The sequence below is a fragment of the Salvia miltiorrhiza genome, chromosome 3 (assembly GCF_028751815.1).
Source record: "Salvia miltiorrhiza cultivar Shanhuang (shh) chromosome 3, IMPLAD_Smil_shh, whole genome shotgun sequence".
NCBI classification, from domain to species: Eukaryota; Viridiplantae; Streptophyta; class Magnoliopsida; order Lamiales; family Lamiaceae; genus Salvia; species Salvia miltiorrhiza.
This window is the reverse complement of record NC_080389.1, coordinates 3,845,074-3,867,532: the sequence shown is the minus strand read 5'-3', so window position 1 is coordinate 3,867,532 and position 22,459 is coordinate 3,845,074. Positions and strand designations below refer to the sequence as shown.

The window sequence follows — 22,459 nt, the reverse complement described above, 5'->3', positions numbered from 1 at the left end:
CAACATTTGACTCGAGCATTTTTCCTTCCTTATTTTCACTTCAAGGGTGTCCACCCTTGAAGTGAAAATAAGGAAGGAAAAATGCTTTTGTGTCAAATGTTGGAAAAGAAATGAGACATTTAAAGATATAAATTTTTGTTATCCATCCTTTTTTATGGATAAATTTATCCATCAAAGTAAACACAGCCTTATAGATCTATTGTGGTGTCTATATAAATAATATGTACAAATTTTGTGTAAAATTGTTGACAGTCGGTAAAATAATCTTAAAATAATATGGTTGTTGGGATGTCATAATTGTATCTTTTCAATAATACATTGTTAGATAGAATTGAATCATTACCAGTTTCTCTCTTCGATAACTTGTCTCTCTGCAATTGTTATTGTTCCTTCATATGATCTGCAAAATCTTGTAGCAAGAGCATAATTTATTTCTTCTCTTCTCATTCTCTCTCTGCAGTTGTTCCAACATTTTATCTTCGAAATCTTTGTATTAAGAAGATAGTTTCTTTCTGTTCTTTATCTCTTTATGGTTCCTTCATGTCATCTGCAAAATCTTGTGGTTAGAGCATAGTTTCTTTCCCTTCTCTTTGTTATTCTACCTTTGATTAACACAACCTTGTAGCTGAGAGTGTGTGTAAGGATGGCTTATTCTACTCTTGTTTCCCTTGAGCGCACCATTGATCAATTCCTCAATCACAATCAATTTTCCATTTCTCATCCTGAAAAAAAACATATTATATCTCTAGATAAATATGTCCTTTCACTCCGAGCTTTTCTTGAGGATTTTCCAGAGAAAGCCAAGAGTTTGGAAGCAAGAATGAGTAATGTAGCAATGGAGGCGGAAGATGTTATTGAATTGTATATGACGGAAAAAATCCACTACAATATTCGATATACCCACTGGGTTGCAGAACTAAGAAGAATCAAGTTTATATTCCAGTTGCGCAGAGTAAGAGATCAAATGGATTCAATCGCCGGAGAGGTGGTGCAGATCAAAAATAACATCATTATCAAAGATGCACAACTTGATGGTTATGTTGGGGCTAGTTCATCCTCATCACAAGGTGCAGAAGCTGGAAAAACCAATATGGTTGGCTTGAACGTTGATTTGATGGAAATAATGAGTAGGCTTTGTGGAGATTCGCGAGAACTCCAGATCCTCCCAATAACTGGTATGGGAGGTATTGGCAAGACCACTCTTGCTAGAAATGCTTATGATCATCCATTTTCCATGGAGCATTTTCAAATTCGTGTTTGGGTCACAATATCACAAGATTATGGTGAACAGAGAATTCTATCAAACCACCTAGATTCCTTGAAAGAATTCGACAGAGAAAGGGGTAATATATCCATGGCAGTAAAAGTGTACCAAATCCTAGTAGGTAGGAGATTTCTGATTGTAATGGATGATATTTGGAGCGCCAAGGTATTGGATGATATAAGGAAGTTATTTCCCGACAACAACAATGGGAGTCGAATTTTGTTAACCACAAGGCTGGCAGATGTTGCTGCTTATGCCAACTCCTCTATGCCTTCCCATGAGTTGCATTTGATGGATTCAGCTCAGAGCTGGAATCTACTACGAGAAAAGGTGTTCGGACGCCAAGATCCCGTTGCTCCTGAATTGGAGACTGAAAAAAATAACTAATCCATACAAAAAGTGGTGAGATGCGTTTTATCAATGAATGTGAGTACGAAAGATAGAACACAACGAATGATAACCCAGTTCGGTTAAACAACCTACGTCTGGGGGGCCTCGCCCAGGGAAAATCATCCACTATATGAAGTTAAGATGTACAAAGGACTTACACAATAAGACACCCTCTTACTTAGCCTCTACATCTTCCCAAAACCTCATCAACGGTGAATAACTGAAAGCTAGACAACGACTAACTTTCTAGGCGCACCTAATCCCTTGAGAAACAAGAACCAACAATAAAGAAGAGAAAATAACTCTTTTACAATGTACGCTCAAGTGTATAACTCACAAACACTCTTCTGCTAGGAGAAAATAAAAGTACAATATCAAGAAAAGTACTACGGACGGTACCAAGCCCGGGGGGACACCTAGCAGGAATAATAATTCACGTCTACATCGTGAGAACTGATCTGAACGAAAATCCCCAGCCAAAACGAATTCCCTTCATCAAGTATATATAGCCAAACCCTAGAAGAAGTTTGGGCTCTTGTCGGGCTCCAGGCGACGGCCCATAAACCGATCTAGTTGCAGCAGCACAAATTAGGGTTCAATGAAACCCTATGAATGAGGACTCCCAAGCCAACAAAAGATCTAGTAGATATATATCGATAAATAGATCCAAGAGAAACTCCTTCAAAATCCCGAGAAAGAGGCTGCCAGAAACATGAGACCGAAGAAGCAACCCAACAAGGAACAGACTGTAGAACTCTTGAAGCAACTCTCGAAGAAACAGTTCAATCCAGATCATGAAATCTTTATACACTTATTGTCTACTCAATGACAATTAAATAGAATATGAAAATACTTTAACAATCTCCCCCTTTGTCATTGGTGTAGACAAAACCAACATCTGCTCAACTCAGGAATAAATCGCAACAAGAATAATCTCAAAATCATAAACTGAGATATGATGAACTCCCCCTCAAATCAAGAGCAAATAGGTAAACAAACCAGCAATAGCAGCAGGAGAATCAATATCTGTTGCAACACTTCGAAAAACACTTGGGGAAACAACACCAGGCGACACAAGCAGAAACTCCTGGAGGTGCAGTATTTGCGACTGACCAAGAAACAGTCTTCTCCTTTACAATCTTCTCCCCCTGAATTCGATGTAGCAGTAGCAGTAACAACCTTCCTTTCATCTCGACTTCTCCCCGTTGACATAGAAGAACTTCAAACTTGCGGCGAAAAACTTCAAAATAAAAAATATCTCCAAAAATACCACATGGATTAACGTCACCAAGATCTAACACCGGTAACTTAGGTGACCTGCTCAGATACCAATTGAAAAAAAATAACTAATCCATACAAAAAGTGGTGAGATGCGTTTTATCAATGAATGTGAGTACGAAAGATAGAACACAACGAATGATAACCCAGTTCGGTTAAACAACCTACGTCTGGGGGGCCTCGCCCAGGGAAAATCATCCACTATATGAAGTTAAGATGTACAAAAGAACTTACACAATAAGACACCCTCTTACTTAGCCTCTACATCTTCCCAAAACCTCATCAACGGTGAATAACTGAAAGCTAGACAACGACTAACTTTCTAGGCGCACCTAATCCCTTGAGAAACAAAAACCAACAATAAAGAAGAGAAAATAACTCTTTTACAATGTACGCTCAAGTGTATAACTCACAAACACTCTTCTGCTAGGAGAAAATAAAAGTACAATATTAAGAAAAGTACTACGGACGGTACCAAGCCCGGGGGGACACCTAGCAGGAATAATAATTCACGTCTACATCGTGAGAACTGATCTGAACGAAAATCCCCAGCCAAAACGAATTCCCTTCATCAAGTATATATAGCCAAACCCTAGAAGAAGTTTGGGCTCTTGTCGGGCTCCAGGCGACGGCCCATAAACCGATCTAGTTGCAGCAGCACAAATTAGGGTTCAATGAAACCCTATGAATGAGGACTCCCAAGCCAACAAAAGATCTAGTAGATATATATCGATAAATAGATCCAAGAGAAACTCCTTCAAAATCCCGAGAAAGAGGCTGCCAGAAACATGAGACCGAAGAAGCAACCCAACAAGGAACAGACTGTAGAACTCTTGAAGCAACTCTCGAAGAAACAGTTCAATCCAGATCATGAAATCTTTATACACTTATTGTCTACTCAATGACAATTAAATAGAAAATGAAAATACTTTAACAATCTCCCCCTTTGTCATTGGTGTAGACAAAACCAACATCTGCTCAACTCAGGAATAAATCGCAACAAGAATAATCTCAAAATCATAAACTGAGATATGATGAACTCCCCCTCAAATCAAGAGCAAATAGGTAAACAAACCAGCAATAGCAGCAGGAGAATCAATATCTGTTGCAACACTTCAAAAAACACTTGGGGAAACAACACCAGGCGACACAAGCAGAAACTCCTGGAGGTGCAGTATTTGCGACTGACCAAGAAACAGTCTTCTCCTTTACAATCTTCTCCCCCTGAATTCGATGTAGCAGTAGCAGTAACAACCTTCCTTTCATCTCGACTTCTCCCCGTTGACATAGAAGAACTTCAAACTTGCGGCGAAAAACTTCAAAATAAAAAATATCTCCAAAAATACCACATGGATTAACGTCACCAAGATCTAACACCGGTAACTTAGGTGACCTGCTCAGATACCAATTGAAAAAAAATAACTAATCCATACAAAAAGTGGTGAGATGCGTTTTATCAATGAATGTGAGTACGAAAGATAGAACACAACGAATGATAACCCAGTTCGGTTAAACAACCTACGTCTGGGGGGCCTCGCCCAGGGAAAATCATCCACTATATGAAGTTAAGATGTACAAAAGAACTTACACAATAAGACACCCTCTTACTTAGCCTCTACATCTTCCCAAAACCTCATCAACGGTGAATAACTGAAAGCTAGACAACGACTAACTTTCTAGGCGCACCTAATCCCTTGAGAAACAAAAACCAACAATAAAGAAGAGAAAATAACTCTTTTACAATGTACGCTCAAGTGTATAACTCACAAACACTCTTCTGCTAGGAGAAAATAAAAGTACAATATTAAGAAAAGTACTACGGACGGTACCAAGCCCGGGGGGACACCTAGCAGGAATAATAATTCACGTCTACATCGTGAGAACTGATCTGAACGAAAATCCCCAGCCAAAACGAATTCCCTTCATCAAGTATATATAGCCAAACCCTAGAAGAAGTTTGGGCTCTTGTCGGGCTCCAGGCGACGGCCCATAAACCGATCTAGTTGCAGCAGCACAAATTAGGGTTCAATGAAACCCTATGAATGAGGACTCCCAAGCCAACAAAAGATCTAGTAGATATATATCGATAAATAGATCCAAGAGAAACTCCTTCAAAATCCCGCAGGAAAAGAGGCTGCCAGAAACATGAGACCGAAGAAGCAACCCAACAAGGAACATACTGTAGAACTCTTGAAGCAACTCTCGAAGAAACAGTTCAATCCAGATCATGAAATCTTTATACACTTATTGTCTACTCAATGACAATTAAATAGAATATGAAAATACTTTAACAATCTCCCCCTTTGTCATTGGTGTAGACAAAACCAACATCTGCTCAACTCAGGAATAAATCGCAACAAGAATAATCTCAAAATCATAAACTGAGATATGATGAACTCCCCCTCAAATCAAGAGCAAATAGGTAAACAAACCAGCAATAGCAGCAGGAGAATCAATATCTGTTGCAACACTTCAAAAAACACTTGGGGAAACAGCACCAGGCGACACAAGCAGAAACTCCTGGAGGTGCAGTATTTGCGACTGACCAAGAAACAGTCTCCTCCTTTACAATCTTCTCCCCCTGAATTCGATGTAGCAGTAGCAGCAACAACCTTCCTTTCATCTCGACTTCTCCCCGTTGACATAGAAGAACTTCAAACTTGCGGCGAAAAACTTCAAAATAAAAAATACCTCCAAAAATACCACATGGATTAACGTCACCAAGATCTAACACCGGTAACTTAGGTGACCTGCTCAGATACCAATTGAAAAAAATAACTAATCCATACAAAAAGTGGTGAGATGCGTTTTATCAATGAATGTGAGTACGAAAGATAGAACACAACGAATGATAACCCAGTTCGGTTAAACAACCTACGTCTAGGGGGCCTCGCCCAGGGAAAATCATCCACTAGATGAAGTTAAGATGTACAAAGGACTTACACAATAAGACACCCTCTTACTTAGCCTCTACATCTTCCCAAAACCTCATCAACGGTGAATAACTGAAAGCTAGACAACGACTAACTTTCTAGGCGCACCTAATCCCTTGAGAAATAAGAACCAACAATAAAGAAGAGAAAATAACTCTTTTACAATGTACGCTCAAGTGTATAACTCACAAACACTCTTCTGCTAGGAGAAAATAAAAGTACAATATCTAGAAAAGTACTACGGACGGTACCAAGCCCGGGGGGACACCTAGCAGGAATAATAATTCACGTCTACATCGTGAGAACTGATCTGAACGAAAATCCCCAGCCAAAACGAATTCCCTTCATCAAGTATATATAGCCAAACCCTAGAAGAAGTTTGGGCTCTTGTCGGGCTCCAGGCGACGGCCCATAAACCGATCTAGTTGCAGCAGCACAAATTAGGGTTCAATGAAACCCTATGAATGAGGACTCCCAAGCCAACAAAAGATCTAGTAGATATATATACATAAATAGATCCAAGAGAAACTCCTTCAAAATCCCGCAGGGAAAGAGGCTGCCAGAAACATGAAACTCTCGAAGAAACAGTTCAATCCAGATCATGAAATCTTTATACACTTATTGTCTACTCAATGACAATTAAATAGAATATGAAAATACTTTAACAGAGACCATCGGAAGGGAGATTGCAAGAAGTTGTGGAGGCTTGCCCCTTGCAGTGGTGGTGGTTGCAGGAATCCTATCTATGGTGAGTATGACTCGAACATTGTGGAAGGAAATTGCCAAAAATGTAAAATCGTATATTCTTGCCACAACAGATGGACAGGTAGAAAAGATTTTATCTCTGAGTTACAACCATTTGCCTCATCATTTGAGGCCGTGTTTCTTATACATGGGAGGATTTCCAGAAGATCACGAGATCAAAGTCAAGAACCTGATAAGGTTATGGATAGCTGAAGGCTTTGTGAAACGGCCAGTTGCATCAAAAAGCTTTGAAGAAATTGCAGAAGAGTATCTAGAGGATCTTATCAAGAGAAGTCTTATTATCGTTTCCAATAATAAGTCTAATGGCAGAACAAAAAATTGCAGGCTTCATGATCTGGTACGAGATTTGTGCATAAAGAAATCACAGGAAGAAAAGTTTCTTGTCCACGTGAAGGGAAGGAAGCTGCTGACAAGCATGAAAGATGAGCGCAGGATACGTATCTCTCAATCTGATGAAACTGAATCTTTCGCCAACGTTTTTAGCTCAACCATCCGTACTATATTGTATTTCAAGTATGAACTCGTCTCTTTTGGGAGTTTTAGATTGCTCAGGGTCCTTGATGTGTTGAGAGTCGGATTTCATTCCCGTTTTCTACCTGATCAATTTTTCGAGCTATATCATTTGAGGTACCTTGCTTTCTGCTACGTGGGTCATATTCCTAGAGCAATATCAAACCTTCAGTGTCTTCAAACCTTAATCGTGAAAAATACTTTTGATTTGCCGCGTGAAATTTGGAATATGCCGCAGTTAAGACATCTCATTACTCTTGGTTATTGGTGTGAGTTGGATGAGCTCAATGTTGCCACTTTAGCTCTAGAAAATCTGCAAACACTTGGGGCAGTGCGCAATCTCAAATGTTCTTCAAGTATCGTCAACATGATACCCAATATTAAGAAACTGTCCCTCATTTGTTCTTGGGATTTCGAAGCCTTACTTTTACACAATCTGATGCATCTGCGTCGACTTGAAAACTTGAACTTGGTACTTGAAAGTTCGTATGAATATACTGGTGTCCCTAATCTTGTTCTTCCTAGCTCGCTGAAGAAGTTAGCCTTGATCGGTTGGGGTCGCAACGGCCATCACCTCAAGATTGTCTGCCCGTTGCCGAATCTTGAAGTGCTCAAACTGAGAAAATTCGATTTTAAGGAACAAGAGTGGACAGTTAGTGATCATGATTTCCCAAAGCTGCGGTTTCTACTCATTGATGATTCAAATCTCAAGCAATGGAACACTGACGGCAGCCACTTTCCTTTGCTCGAACACCTACTGATTCATTATTGCCGACGTCTGAGTGAAATTCCAGATAGTATGGGAGAAATTCCGACACTGAAGTTGGTTGAGGTCAAGAGATGTGAGAAATCCCTAGCGGACTCTGTCAAAGTAATACAAGAAGAGCAACAAAATTATGGAGATGATTTTTTTGAAGTTCGTTGTATTAACTGTTAGCCTATCAGAAATCTGCTTTCCCTCGATTTTTGACAGGTTAGAGATTTATTGAGTTTGTTGGGTGGTTTCCCTCTCAAGTTTGATGACTGATCTCTGAATTCTTGGACTCAGATTTCATTTTACAAGTATCTCATGTTTCCACTTTATATTTCTAACTCTGTCTTCCTTTCCTATTGTATGAAGAATGCCCACGAGTTCAACGACATAGTCGAGGCCTTCGGGTGGGAGGACATATGGTACGTGGGGCCCGCCCCGCGCACGTATGTCTACAAGAGGGTCTGGACGGCCAACGAAGGTCCCCTGTCGGAGTTCATATACTACCACCATGAGATGGTCTTGGTGAGTTTCATTGCACGAGTTCAATTAATGATTTAATGGATCTTTTTTGTTTAGGGTTTCACACTGGTTTTAATTTTAATCAGATAAAAGAATTCCCAGAGAAGGTGATTCTCTTCTGTGAAGTACCTCCACCGGAAGGAGGAGATACTCCGATCGCGCGTAGCTTCCGTTACATGTAACGGAGAGGATGTTGGAAGAGTACCCGGAGATGGTGGAGGAGATGGAGAGGAAAGGACTGAGATACACGTTCATGGCCCTAAGCAAAAACGATACTTCTTCCATGAGAGGTCGAGGTTGGGAAGATGCATTTGGGACTTCAGATTGCGTAGAAGCAGAGAAGAGGTAAGCAATTTCGAGTTCTTTCTAGACATATTGTGGAGAGGGAGCGTTTACTTTGCATGATTGATCAGATGCAAAAAACCGTCGTCCATCAACACCTACAAATAGACTACACCTTCATTAGTGACAGACGGTTTTCTAATAGATGATGCTTTTCGTCTGTCATCTATTAGCGATTTTCTTGTAGTGATGATTGAGTATTTTCATCCTAGAGAGTAGGATTACTCCAATCCCACCTTTGAAATGGGATATAAATCGAGTAAAACTAGCTTAAATGATAGAAAAAAATCAAGGGTCTTGGGATATCCCAAAATTTTAATCCATCGAAGTAAACAAAGGATTAGCCATACTATTTTTTATCTATATATCAAGGCTAATCCTCCAAAGTAAACGCCCTCTTAATCAATGGCGTGTGCAGGGGTAAGGCATTAGGAATGGAGATGGAATGGCTGGCAGAGGGTGGGGTGAAGACGATACTAGGTCCCAGACGAGGGAAGAAAAGGAAGGAGGATGTGGTTCAACACTGTCGTTGGAATGCACGGTAACGAGCTCAGGTCCGCCACCATGGCCGATGCAAGTGAAATACCGTACGAGGCGATGAAACGATGCCAAGAGATCATCGAAGAAGAGAGCATCCAATTCAAGTGGCAAAAGGGCGACGTTCTGTTCCTCGATAACTTAGCTTTACTTCATGGTAGAAGGCCTTCCCTCCCACCAAGAAAAGTGCTGGTTGCTACATGCAAATAAACCATCACTATCAACACTGATTTCACAAAATAGTGAACTATGACCATTTTATCACAACAACTCGAGTATACATAATTCAAGGAAATATGCATAGAAGCTATATGCTTGGTAAAAGGGTGTTAGAACTTAGCACTATCGAATCAGAGTATGTATCAAACACTAGAGTTACTACATTGAGTAAAGCGAGAGTCTCTTCTCCTTCGAGCAGATGACAAAAATCAACAAGATAATCCGAGCTAATTGTTAAAACAGAACCATTACTTTTAGTGTTTTCAAAGAACTATATGTTACGTAATTTGAAAATGAGGATTATATGTTACAGAATTTGAAAACGTGGACTATAGCTTCCATTTTTTAACACATCCAAATGAGGACTATAGCTTCCATTTTTTAACACATCAAAATAAAATAAAATAAATATACGCAATAATTAAAATTGATATTATGAAAAGACAAAAAAAAAATGTAAAAAATAAAAGAAAAATGAAAAAGAGTAGAAAAATAGATTTATTGAAAAAAAGATGAGAGATGAGATATTTTCTTTTAAAACTTTAAATCTTTAAATAAATATAAGTTTTACATTATAAATCAAATATTTGTATAATATATATAAGATATTTTATAATTAGTCGAATTTCATAATCTTAGAAAGAAATAAAACAAAAAATAAGAAGATAATGACAAAGGAAAAAAAAAGAAAAAAAAATATAGTTTATACAAAAACATTCAATTTTATTATAATTTTAAAATTGCCACTCAATTTTGAAATCAATTTGAAATCTTGGCTTTTAATATAACTAGCATTTGGACTACATGCAATGCATGAAAAATGTTTTTTTTTTTTTTTAAATTGATACCAACTCAATTATCATATTTATAAATATAATTAAAAAAAATAATTTTAACTGAATATATTTGAGTTGAATATTGAAAAAATAAAAAATAATTTCTTTTTACAATAATAAAAGAAAAAAGATAAGAAATGTAAATACAAATAAAAATAAAAATGAGAGAATTAAGGAGAGAGAATTTTTTTAAAAATAAATATAATTTTTATATTTTAAATAAAACATTTATGTAAATATATGTTGAATTACTTTTTTTTTATCGTGATCTTTAATTTGATATGTATATTAAATATTTTATAATTAGTAATTTTACAAAGAAATAAAAAAATAAAGAAAAAGAAAATATATAATCGAACTGTGATATGGGCTGGCACGTTGATTCCATATTGGGCTTGTAAATTATAATTGCTGGGCTTTGGTTAACAAAATAAAACAAGGGCCCGAAAAGGTAATAAATACACACACAAAAAAATATCTTTGTTTAGTGAAAGCTTATACCGAAAACAAACTCAAAAAAATTGAAAATATTTTCAGCTGGAGCAACTGACCTGATTGTGCTTTTGATGTTGTTGGTCCTTGCTCAACACCTAAAGATCTTCTTTAAAGGAAAAACAGCCTATAATCTGGATTGGGGCTGGTTTAGGAGCGAATGGTTCCGCCGTGCAGATAAAGTGCTCGACGATTTGTGTCAGAGAAGCCCATCTACTGTTGTCCAAGAAGGTGAGATTTCTGGAACTAAAGCTGACCTCATGCACGCCATAAATTGAGAATTTTGGTATGGAAAAAAAAAAACTATTAATTGATTTAAAAGATTCGTAGCTGCCCAATCACATTGAAATTGTCATCTATTGAAGTGTTGGAGTCGTTGAATTGGGACATTGTTATGAACAAGTTGCAATCAGGTTTTTCCATACATACAAAATACACCTGATTAAAGTCACTTGAATTTTAGGCTTTTACTCCCTTAAGAATATTTTCTCTTAAGATTTTTAGATCCCTTAAGAAGTCTAAGAAACAATTAGTTGAGTGTAAGATTACACATACATATATCTTTCTTTTTATTTTCTAACTATTGATTGGTCTTGGTATTAGTATCATTTCGATAACATGATAGCGTCATTTAGTGTTAGTGTCATTTCGAAATAGTGTTATTTATATGACATGATAGTGTCATTTGTAAAACAAAATAGTGTTAGTATCATTTAGATTTAGTGTTAGTGTCATTTATACCCGAGTCTACGGTACACTCGGGTGTACAGGAGACTACATCAATTTTTTATTGACTACTGAAATTAATAGTACAATATAGTAATTCATTCAATTGCAATATTTAGTTTATATAAATTAGTTAAATTTCAATATATGGAACATTATTTATATACCAAGATTTTACTGTAGAGAAGCTATGAACATATCCTATTTATGTGATTTTTTTTGAGACTACCTAGTTATGTTATTAAAGAAGTGTCCAAGAATCAAGACTATATTTTTTTTGCAGAAGATTCCAAACAGTATAAAATTCATAGCGATATGTACAACTAATTAGTACGATAATTATCCTATTGAACCAGCCAAAATGAAAGTCTCTCTAACAACCCGGCTGCTTTATATTATATGAGAACATTTCAAGACTGAGAAATAGAGATATATCGTCTCTCTCTAGAAATTTTCTATGCAATTATTTTATTAGTTTGTGAAAGGTGTACAATTTTTCTTTTGAATGGCATTAAATTGTTGAAAATAATATTCTTTCAATAATCTGGTTGTTGGGATGTCACCATCGTATTTGGATCTTTTCAATAATACATTTTGAAAATGGTGTTGTATTTGCAAAGGTTTGAAAATGGTGTTGTATTTACCATGTGTAATGGACGTATAGGCTGTACTAATTTAATTAAAAGTCATGGAATGCTTTCTAACAACTTTATTATGTTTCTCATAAATTCAAAAAGGATGGATTATTGTATCTAATTAATTTATTACTTTGTGGGGTAAGCATTTGTCGAATTCTTTAAATTGCATAAATTACAATATTAACGGTAGTTACAATAGTCGTAAAATAATATGTTTGTTAAAATGTCATGCTTGCATTTTTTGTCAACAAATAATTAAACGATCAGCAATTATTTATCTTTTTCTTATAGAAAATAACAAGTAGTCTCTCTAACAACCCTTCTGCTTTTTGGACACTATATTTACTCAGAGGAATGTAAGAAATCATCAAACAAAACAGATTGCCATTTGTCTATTTTGATAATTATCAGTTTCTCTCTCTACAATTGTTATTGTTCCTTCATATGATCTGCAAAATCTTGTAGCAAGAAGAGAGTTTATTTCTTCTCTTCTGATTCTCCCTTTGCTGTTGTTCCATCATTTTATCTTCAAAATCTTGTATTAAGAGGATAGTTTCTTTATCTGCAAAATCTTGTGGTTAGAGCATAGTTTCTTTCCCTTCTCTTCTATTCTACCTTTGATTTGCATAATCTTGTCTCTGAGAGTGTGTAAGGATGGCTTATTCTACTCTTGTTTCACTTGAAAGAACCATTGATCAATTCCTCAATCATAATCAATTTTCCATTTCTCCTCACGAAAAAAAACATATTATATCTCTCGATAAATATGTTATTACACTCCGAGCTTTTCTTGAGGATTTTCCCGAGAAAGCCAAGAGTTTGGAAGCAAGAATGAGGAATGTAGCAATGGAGGCAGAAGATGTTATCGAATTGTATATGATGGAAAAAATCCACTACAATATTCGATATACCCACTGGATTGCAGAACTAAGAAGAATCAAGTTTATATTCCAGTTGCGCAGAATAGAAAATCAAATGGATTCAATCGCCGGAGTGGTGGTGGAGATCAAAAATAGCATCATCACCATCAAAGATGCAGAACTTGATGACTCTGTTGGGACTAGTTCATCCTCATCTCAGGGTGCAGAAGCTGGCAAAATCGATATGGTTGGCTTGAACGAAGATTTGCTAGAAATAAAGGCTTGGCTTTGTGGAGATTCGCGACAACTCCAAATCCTCCCAATAACTGGTATGGGAGGAATTGGCAAGACGACTCTTGCTAGAAATGCTTATGATGATCCATTAATCATGGAGCATTTTCAGATTCGTGTTTGGGTCACTATAACACAAGATTATAGTGAAGAAAGAATTCTTTCAAACATCTTCGATTCCTTGAAAGAATTCAACCGAGAAAGGGATGATAGATCCATGGCGGAGAAAGTGTACAAAATCCTAGTAGGCAGGAGATTTTTGATTGTGATGGATGATATGTGGAGCACCAAGGTACTGAATGATGTAAAGAAGTTGTTTCCTGACGACAACAATGGGAGTCGAATTCTGTTAACCACAAGGTTGGTAGATGTTGCTGCTTATGCCAACTCTTCCACGCCTTCCCATAAGATGCGTTTGATGGATCCGTGTCAGAGCTGGAATCTACTACGAGAGAAGGTGTTCGGACACCAAGATTCCGTCCCTCGTGAATTGGAGGCCATTGGAAGGGAGATTGCAAGAAGCTGCGGAGGATTGCCCCTTGCAACGGTGGTGGTTGCAGGACTCCTATCCTCGGTGAGTAAAACTCCAACTTCATGGGAGGAAATTGCTAAAAATGTAAGATCATCTCTTGCCACAACAGATGGGCGGGTGCAAAAGATTCTATCCTTGAGTTACATCCATTTGCCTCATCATTTGAGGGCGTGTTTCTTACACGTGGGAGGATTTCCAGAAGATCACGAGATCAAAGTCGAGAACCTGAAGAGGTTATGGATAGCTGAAGGCTTTGTGAAACCAGTTGCATCCAAAAGCTTTGAAGACAGAGCAGAAGAGTATCTGGAGGATCTTATCAGGAGAAGTCTTGTTATTGTTTCCAATAATAAGTCTAATGGCAAAATAAAAAGTTGCAGGCTCCATGATCTGGTACGAGATTTGTGCATCAAGAAATCGCAGGAAGAGAAGTTTCTTGTGCACGTTAAGGGTAGGCGAGCGCTGGAGCTGATGAAGAGCATGAAAGATGAGCGCAGGATAAGTGTTTCTAGCTCTAAACTCGATTCTTTCGCTCACATTTTTAGCACAACCATCCGGACTATAATGTACTTCGAGTATAAACTTGAGTCTTTCGGGAGCTTTAGATTGCTCAGGGTCCTCGATGTGCTGAGAGTCGGATTTCTTCCGCGTTTGGTCCCTGATCAATTTTTTGAGCTGTTTCATTTGAGGTACATTGCTTTCTCCTATGACGATAAAATTCCTAGAGCAATCTCAAACCTTCAAAGTCTTCAAACCTTAATCATTCGGACAGGTGGTTATAGAAATTTGCCGGATGAAATTTGGAATATGCCGCAACTAAGGCATCTCATTATCCTCGGTTATTCTAGTTGTTACTTAACTCATCCCAATAGTGCTCCTTTTGCTCTAAACAATCTGCAAACACTAGGGAAAGTGAGAGATCTCGATTGTTCATTAAGTCTCCTCCACATGATTCCCAACCTTAGGAAGCTGTCCATCTCTTATTCGTGGGGATCGGGAGAATCACTCTTCCATAATCTTGTACATCTCCATCAACTTGAAAATTTGAAGCTGGAAAAGGAGAGCTATCGGTGTAAGTCTGGTGTCCACGATCTTCTGCTTCCAACTTCACTGAAGAAGTTAGCCTTGATCGGTTGGGGTTTTCACGATCCTTACCTCAAAATTTTCGGTCCGTTGCCTAATCTTCAAGTGCTAAAACTGAGAAAATTCAACTTCGTGCAGCAAGAATGGGTTACTAGCGATACAGACTTCCCAAAGCTGAGATTTCTACTCATCGATCGATCGGATCTGAAGCAATGGAACAGCGAAATCTCAGTGAAATCCCAGATAGTATGGGAGAAATACCGACGTTAAAGTTGATCGAGGTTAAGGACTGTGAGAATTCGGTGGCGGAATCCGTCAAACTAATTCAAGAAGAGCAGCAAAGTTACGGAGATGATGTGTTTCAAGTTCGTTGTATTGGTTGTAAGCCCATCCAAAAGCCGCTTCCGCCGCCACCACCGGCCATCAAAAGGCTGGTTTCAGCTCGATGGTAAGAGATTTACAAATTGTTTAAATTGGTATTTGACATGATAAAGAAGAGATACAAGATGGCTGTAAAGATACTTTGTGTTTTGTATTTCATATGTTTTCATTACAATCGTTCCTATTTTATAGTGTAAAGATAGAGCTGATAGTCATACCAAAATCCCTTTGATTAAGGGATTTTGGTTAATATTTGACTGAAGTTATTGTGCTTCTTTTTCTGACTTCTATTTTCAACACTCCCCCTCAAGTTGAGTGACGGAATTTCCGATACTCAACTTGTGAAGAATTTCTGAAAAACTTTTGAAGTTCACTGCCTTAGTTAGGATATCAGCGAGCTGATCTTCGGACCTCACGAACGGGAGCTCCACAATCTTTTTCTCAATCTTCTCTTTGATAAAGTGTCTATCCACTTCGACATGCTTAGTTCTATCATGTTGAACTGGGTTTTCAGATATGCTGATGGCAGCCTTGTTGTCGCAGTATATTTGACATGTCTTTGTTGATTGAAGGTTTAATTCCATCAACAATCTTCTTAGCCAAAGTACTTCGGTTAATCCACTCTTGATCCCTCTGAACTCTGCTTCTGCACTTGAGAGAGCAACCACTTTTTGTTTCTTGCTTCTCCATGAGACAAGATTTCCTCCCACAGATGCAAAGTATCCTGCTGTTGATTTCCTGTCAACTGGATTTCCAGCCCAGTCAGCATCAGTGTAGGCTTGTATCTCGAGATGTCCAGTTTTCCTGAACAGTACTCCATAGTCAAAGGTTCTTTTCAAGTATCTTACAATTCTGAGCGCAGCTTCCATATGATCGGCTTGTGGTTGGTGCATAAACTGACTCACAACTCCAACAGCATACGAAATATCAGGTCGGGTATGGGAAAGATAGATGAGTTTCCCTACCAAACGTTGATATTTTCCTCGATCTGCCAATTCAGCTCCCTTCACAATCTGTAGCCCATGGTTGACAGCCATAGGTGTCTCAGCTGGCTTGCAATTTAACATCCCTGTTTCTGCAAGAAGATCAAGAGTATACTTTTTCTGACTGATAAATATCCCTTTCTTTGATCTGAGTACTTCGATCCCGAGAAAGTACTTCAGTCTCCCAAGGTCCTTCATTTCGAACTCCTTGAAGAGATTTTCTTTCAACTTCTGAATTTCTTCTAAGTCATCTCCTGTTATGATCATGTCATCAACGTAAATGACTAAGCAAGAAATAAGATCACCTCGTTTCTTCAAGAATAAGGTGTGATCTGAATTGCTTTGCTGGTACCCGAACTTCTTCATAGCTGTGGTGAATCTTCCAAACCAAGCTCTGGGAGACTGTTTGAGTCCATATAAAGTTTTTTTTAAACTGCATACCTCCCCTTCTTTGAACTCATCTGAAAAACCTTGGGGTGCTTCCATGTATACCTCCCGTTCTTCTTCAAGCTCACCATGAAGAAAGGCATTTGTAACATCAAACTGATGAAGATCCCAATCCTTGTTTGCAGCAATGGAGAGGAGCACCCTGACAGTGTTCATTTTTGCCACAGGCGAGAAGGTTTCTGCATAGTCGATCCCATATGTTTGTGTGTAGCCTTTCGCAACCAGCCGAGCTTTGTATCGCTCAATAGATCCATCGGGTTTTCGTTTGATTGTAAAAACCCATCTGCATCCCACAGTTTTCTTTCCTTTTGGCAACCTACACTTCTCCCATGTGTGATTCCGGTTTAGGGCTCCTATCTCTTTCTTCATAGCATTTCTCCAATGCTCGATCTTCAGGGCTTGCTCTGCTGTTTGTGGAATTTCCTCATCATATAAGGCCGCTTCATAGGCTGTGGCATTTTTTGACAAGTTTCCTTTGGCGATATTCCCAATTGAGTATCGGGAATTTCTCACAATTTTCTCTGGGGTATACCGTTTAGGAGGTACACCCCGATTACTTCTGGATGGTAGCACATATCTCCCAGTATCTCCATCTACTGTATTGTCCTCCTGTTCCTCTTCAATGACTTGAGAAATATTATCAGCAGAATCAGGAGTCACAATAGTAGGTTCAGAAGCCCTTACCTCAGATATCAGTGGCGAAGAAGATATTTGGAGTGGCGGTGGATTGGATTGCTCAGATGTGGATGAAGTAATCTCGGTGGCTAGGTTAACTTTTTCTGTTGGATCTGCTTCCGGGACTGGCATTGGTAACCATCTTAACAAGTCTATCCCATTCTCATTCTCACTTTCACTCTCCCCCTGACTGTTATGGTGGTTACTGTAAAAATACTCAGTTTCGAGAAAGTTACAGTTCATGGTGGTCACAATTTGACGGTTTTGGGGGTTGTAACATCTATACCCTTTTTGATTGACCCCATAGCCCACAAACACACACTTAATGGCACAAGGAGAGAGTTTTGTTCGCTCATGTTTGGGAACATGAACAAATACGGAACAACCAAAGATTCGTGGTTGCAGTGTAAGGGCAGTGGGTATATTAGCCAAAGTGGACAACTTCTGTAAAGGAGTTTTCATCTGAAGAGTTCTGGTTGGGAGACGATTTATAAGATAAGCAGAAGTTGCAACAGCTTCAGGCCAGAAGGAAATGGGGACATGAGACTCGAGCATCATAGCACGAGTCATTTCGAGTAGAATACGATTCTTTCTCTCGGCAACACCATTTTGTTCAGAGGTGTGAGGGCAGGTTGTTTGATGAATCATTCCTTTTTGTACAAAAAATTCTTTCATAGAATTGTTAACAAATTCGCCCCCATTGTCAGTCCTAAGAGTTTGGATATTTTTCTGAAATTGAGTTTGGATCATAGTATAAAAATGAGTAAATTTTTCAAAAACCTGAGACTTATGTTTAAGAAAATAAACCCAAGTCATCCGAGTGCAATCATCAATAAAAAGCAGAAAATATCTCAAACCCTGACCCCCCATAACAGGTGATGGTCCCCAAACATCAGAATGTACGAGTGAAAAAATAGAGTTCACTTGAGTGTTATTAGGTTTAAAGGATTGTCTGTGGCTTTTAGCCAGAACACAGACTTCACAAGATAAAGTTTCATTTTTCACTAATTTAGGAAATAAAAGCTTAAGATAACCCGTGGAAGGATGCCCTAAACGACGATGCCAAAGCCAGGCTTCCCGGTCTGCAGTTCCGTGAGCCAGCATCACCTTGCCTTGTTGAGCTATCTCATCCACATAATACATTTCATTCTGCTCAGTGCCACGCCCAATAATCTTCCCCGTCCTGATATCCTGAAGAAAACAGAAGTGAGGATGCATTAGCATAGTACAATTGAGTTCCTTCGTAACATGGCTGATTGACATTAATTTATGAGAGAGAGACGGGACATAAAGACAGTTTGACAGACGTAAGGTGGGAGATATTTCTATAGTTCCAGCCCCTTCAACCCGAGTTAAATCCCCGTTGGCAGTTTGGACATGTGTTCTAAAAGACTTGGATGACTCAATAATGTCTGATTTATCGAAAGTCATTGTGTCTGTAGCCCCACAATCAAAAATCCAACCCTTTTCCTTATCAATTTTCTTATTAATTTTCGAATTTATTGTTTGGCATGTAATAGGGGTGTTTAAAGAATTTTGATAAAGATTAGGGTCAGATTTAGAATTTCCTATGACTTGTGGGTGCCTTTTAGAAAGATGGGGTATTTCTTGTAATTTCCAAAAGTTTGAGGGGTGTAAGGGAAAATTAGTATAAGTTGGTGGGTTTAGTGGAAAAGTACCACCAAACCCTATACCTTTCTCCTCAAAAGTTCCGCCTCCTTCTCCACATTTTCGTCCGTCTCCTCCTTTTCCTCCTGTACGTCCGTCTGCTCGTTCCACCGCCACCGGTCGCCGGCCGCTCATAGCCACCGCCGATTCGGCCACCTCCTGGCCGTCCACGGCAACCACCGACATCGCCACCGCCGATTCGGCCTCCTCCTGACCGTCCATGGCAGCCATCGACTTCTTCAGGATTGACCTGAACATCTTTTTCAGAAATCTCGGGTTGGCTTGGGAACTCTGGAGGAGCGTCTCAGTACTGGCGTGCTTGGTTCGCCATCGACTGCTTGGTTTGGAAGACTGTTTGAGTCCACTTCGACATGCTTAGTTCTATCATGTTGAACTGGGTTTTCAGATATGCTGATGGCAGCCTTGTTGTCGCAGTATATTTGACATGATAAAGAAGAGATACAAGATGGCTGTAAAGATACTTTGTGTTTTGTATTTCATATGTTTTCATTACAATCGTTCCTATTTTATAGTGTAAAGATATAGCTGATAGTCATACCAAAATCCCTTTGATTAAGGGATTTTGGTTAATATTTGACTGAAGTTATTGTGCTTCTTTTTCTGACTTCTATTTTCAACACAAATATATAAATTATATACTCCCTCCGTCCCGCCCAAGATGCTACATATTCCTTTCCGGGCCGTCCCAACTGAAGATGCTACATTTCTATATTTGGCAAAAATAAGGAATTTTAAACACTTAATTAACACTAATTAAGTATTTATTTATTACCTTCTCTCTCCTACTTTATCACTTTATTACCTTCTCTTTTTTACTTTATCACTTTATTACTTTCACTCTCCTACTTTATCACTTTATTATTACACAATTAAAAATATTAATCTACAACTCCTTAAATCCAGTGCCGAAAAGCAAATGTAGCGTTTTGGCCGGGACGGAGGGAGTATCTACTCTTGACTTTTTTTACCTTATATCGAGCTTTTGCACTAATGCTCAGCTTTCGATGGTCGACAATGTCGAGCATTAGTGCATTTTCTAAGAATGCTCGATTGCTCGGCTTATCGTGGTCGAGCACGTCGTGCATTAGTGCATTTTCCATTATTGCTCGACATGCTCAACTCGTATTGCTCGAGCAAAGTTTGTGATTCGAGCAATGCAGAACAACAAGATGAAGTTTCAAAAGGGTAGTTTTTATACTTTTCTTTTATGATGAATATTTTTTGTTTTTGATTTTTTGCTTAGGTAAAAGCTACCATCAACTCTATATGATTATATAAGGAAAAGTCAGCTGTAACTCTGCATCTTCTTGTTTTGTAGGAATATAAGTAAAGTTTACCATGTTACGGACTTGCCTCGATATAAGCGCTGGAGAAGAAATCTAAAGAAAATGAAGTGATTTGACTTTTTCGGATCAGAAGCATCGGTAGTAAGGTGAGTATGTATTTGTCATGCAAAAAGATTTGTGCTCATGTCAAATTATGACACTAATAAATAATTTAATTTAGTAAGCTACAAAAAAAATTATGTTTATCTATTAAAAGAATGAAATCTGTAGTTCTAGCAGTTAGCTGATGGATTAAAAATTTGGGATTCAAGTTCACTGCATTTCTTGGATGATCAGCTTCTCAACCATGTTAGAGCTTTGCAAACAATGAAACAACATTTATGAGTGTATAGTAGTTGTTGCTAACCTTAATTATGCATACATAGTTGCGCGTAATGTTGAGCATCCAACGAGGTGGACTCAAAACTTCCCTAGTTAGCTTGGGGATATTGTACGGGATGATATTGACTATTGAGTAACAATATTGATAGCTTTCTGTCTCAAAAAAAAAAAAAAATAAGAGAAATTATTTGTTAAGTAAGAATTTAATTCATTGTATGAAAGATTCTTATAGTGGATTCACGGTGCAATTTAATTATAAGTTGTATTGTGTAAATTATGCATTGTGTCCACATTTATTTTCCACTGTATCTTTTGCTTTCATAAATAATTGTTCGAATATTTGTTCAAATAATTAGTCCAACATAGTATTTGTGGGAGCAAGAACTTTGAATTGGTATTAGAGTCGGGTTTCAAATAAACTCTAACATTTTTTTATTTTATTTTGCTGATTTGCATTCTTCATTAAATTAATATTCTTTGTTTTTCAAAACTATATTTTATATATTTTGCAGCTTAACAAACTGGGTTATGGAATCGAACAAGAAGACTTGGTCAAATTGCTAAAATGGAAGGAGGTGGTCTTGGGTGCAACCACCCTCACTTAAATCATGATCCGTATTCTAACTTGAATCCATATCATGATCCTAACCGTATAAATAATACTATTTTAAATGCGGATCAATCCGGTTACATGGTGTAACTGGTTGCACCCATGTTTTGGTGAAATAAGAAGTGGTTAGTGCTTGATTCAAGTTTACTTTAGGCTCAAGCACGGGCTTTACTTTTGCCTCAAGCACACAGCCACATTCTAAGTTTTTTTTTCCTATTGTGTTTCATCTAGTACTACTTAATTAAGAGGGATTCTTAGTTGAGCAGATCATGACTTACACTACAAGAAAATACGCTTCTAATGACCGAAATTTTCGGTCGTTAATTTTGCGGCCTTAACGACCAATTTATGATTGTTTCACGACTGATTTTTTTTAATTTTTTAATATTTTAATATTTTATTTTTCTAACGACCGAATTTTCGGCGTTAAAATTTTTTTATATACTTTTTTATTTCTTAACTATCGATTTTTCGGTCGTTAATATTTTTTTTAATTATTTTTATTTTTTTAACGATTGAATTATTCGGTCGTTAATATATATATTTTTCATTTTTTTTAATTTTATTTTTAAATTTTTTAAAAGACCAAAATTTTCGGACGTTAAAAATATTTTTTAATTTTTTTAATTTTCATTTATTTTTATTTATTTTTAATTATTTATTTATTTTATTTATTTTTTCAATTTCATTTTTTTATTATTTATATTTATTTATTTTTATTTTTTGATTATATATATATAATTATTTTTAATTAATTTTCTATTTAATTCTTATTTTTGAATTATTGAGAATATAATTAGATTTATTAGATTTATTAAATTATTAGATTCATTATTTTCAAAACATAAATAATTTTATTATTTTAAAATAATAAAATATTTGATATCATCTATTTTATTTATTTTCAAATATCTTATTATTTTAAAATAATAAGTTATTTGTTTTAATAAATGAATGATATTGTATATTGAATTATAATAAATCTAATAAATTAATAAATCTAAATAAATCTAATAATTTAGTAATTTATCACAATAATAT

At 37.2% G+C, this 22,459-nt stretch overlaps 2 protein-coding genes and 1 pseudogene across 5 annotated transcripts; all 3 read left to right on the top strand.

Annotated features, from left to right (window-relative positions):
* Window positions 1–252: 252 nt before the first annotated feature.
* On the top strand, window positions 253–8,397 carry LOC131018119 (putative late blight resistance protein homolog R1B-14). Its single transcript, XM_057946841.1, has 4 exons — window positions 253–1,594; window positions 5,428–5,458; window positions 6,534–8,113; window positions 8,261–8,397. The coding sequence occupies exons 1-3, from the start codon at window positions 644–646 to the stop codon at window positions 8,075–8,077; spliced, it is 2,526 nt and encodes an 841-aa protein (XP_057802824.1). The 5' UTR covers window positions 253–643; the 3' UTR covers window positions 8,078–8,113; window positions 8,261–8,397.
* LOC131016947 (clavaminate synthase-like protein At3g21360) lies at window positions 8,255–9,950 on the top strand (annotated as a pseudogene).
* A 763-nt stretch (window positions 9,951–10,713) lies between these two features.
* Window positions 10,714–21,391, top strand: LOC131016841 (putative late blight resistance protein homolog R1A-10). Of its 4 annotated transcripts, none has more exons than XR_009099236.1 (3): window positions 10,714–11,070; window positions 20,460–20,573; window positions 21,321–21,391. XR_009099236.1 is itself a non-coding variant. In XM_057945610.1 (3 exons), exon 1 carries the CDS (start codon window positions 12,858–12,860, stop codon window positions 15,234–15,236), a length of 2,379 nt encoding a protein of 792 aa, XP_057801593.1. In that variant the 5' UTR covers window positions 10,732–12,857; the 3' UTR covers window positions 15,237–15,414; window positions 20,460–20,573; window positions 21,321–21,391. The 4 variants fall into 4 exon arrangements, 3 of the variants coding, with proteins under 3 accessions (XP_057801593.1, XP_057801592.1, XP_057801594.1); XM_057945610.1 differs by having other exon boundaries at window positions 10,732–15,414; XM_057945609.1 differs by lacking the exon at window positions 21,321–21,391 and having other exon boundaries at window positions 10,732–15,414; window positions 20,460–21,085.
* Window positions 21,392–22,459: the final 1,068 nt, after the last annotated feature.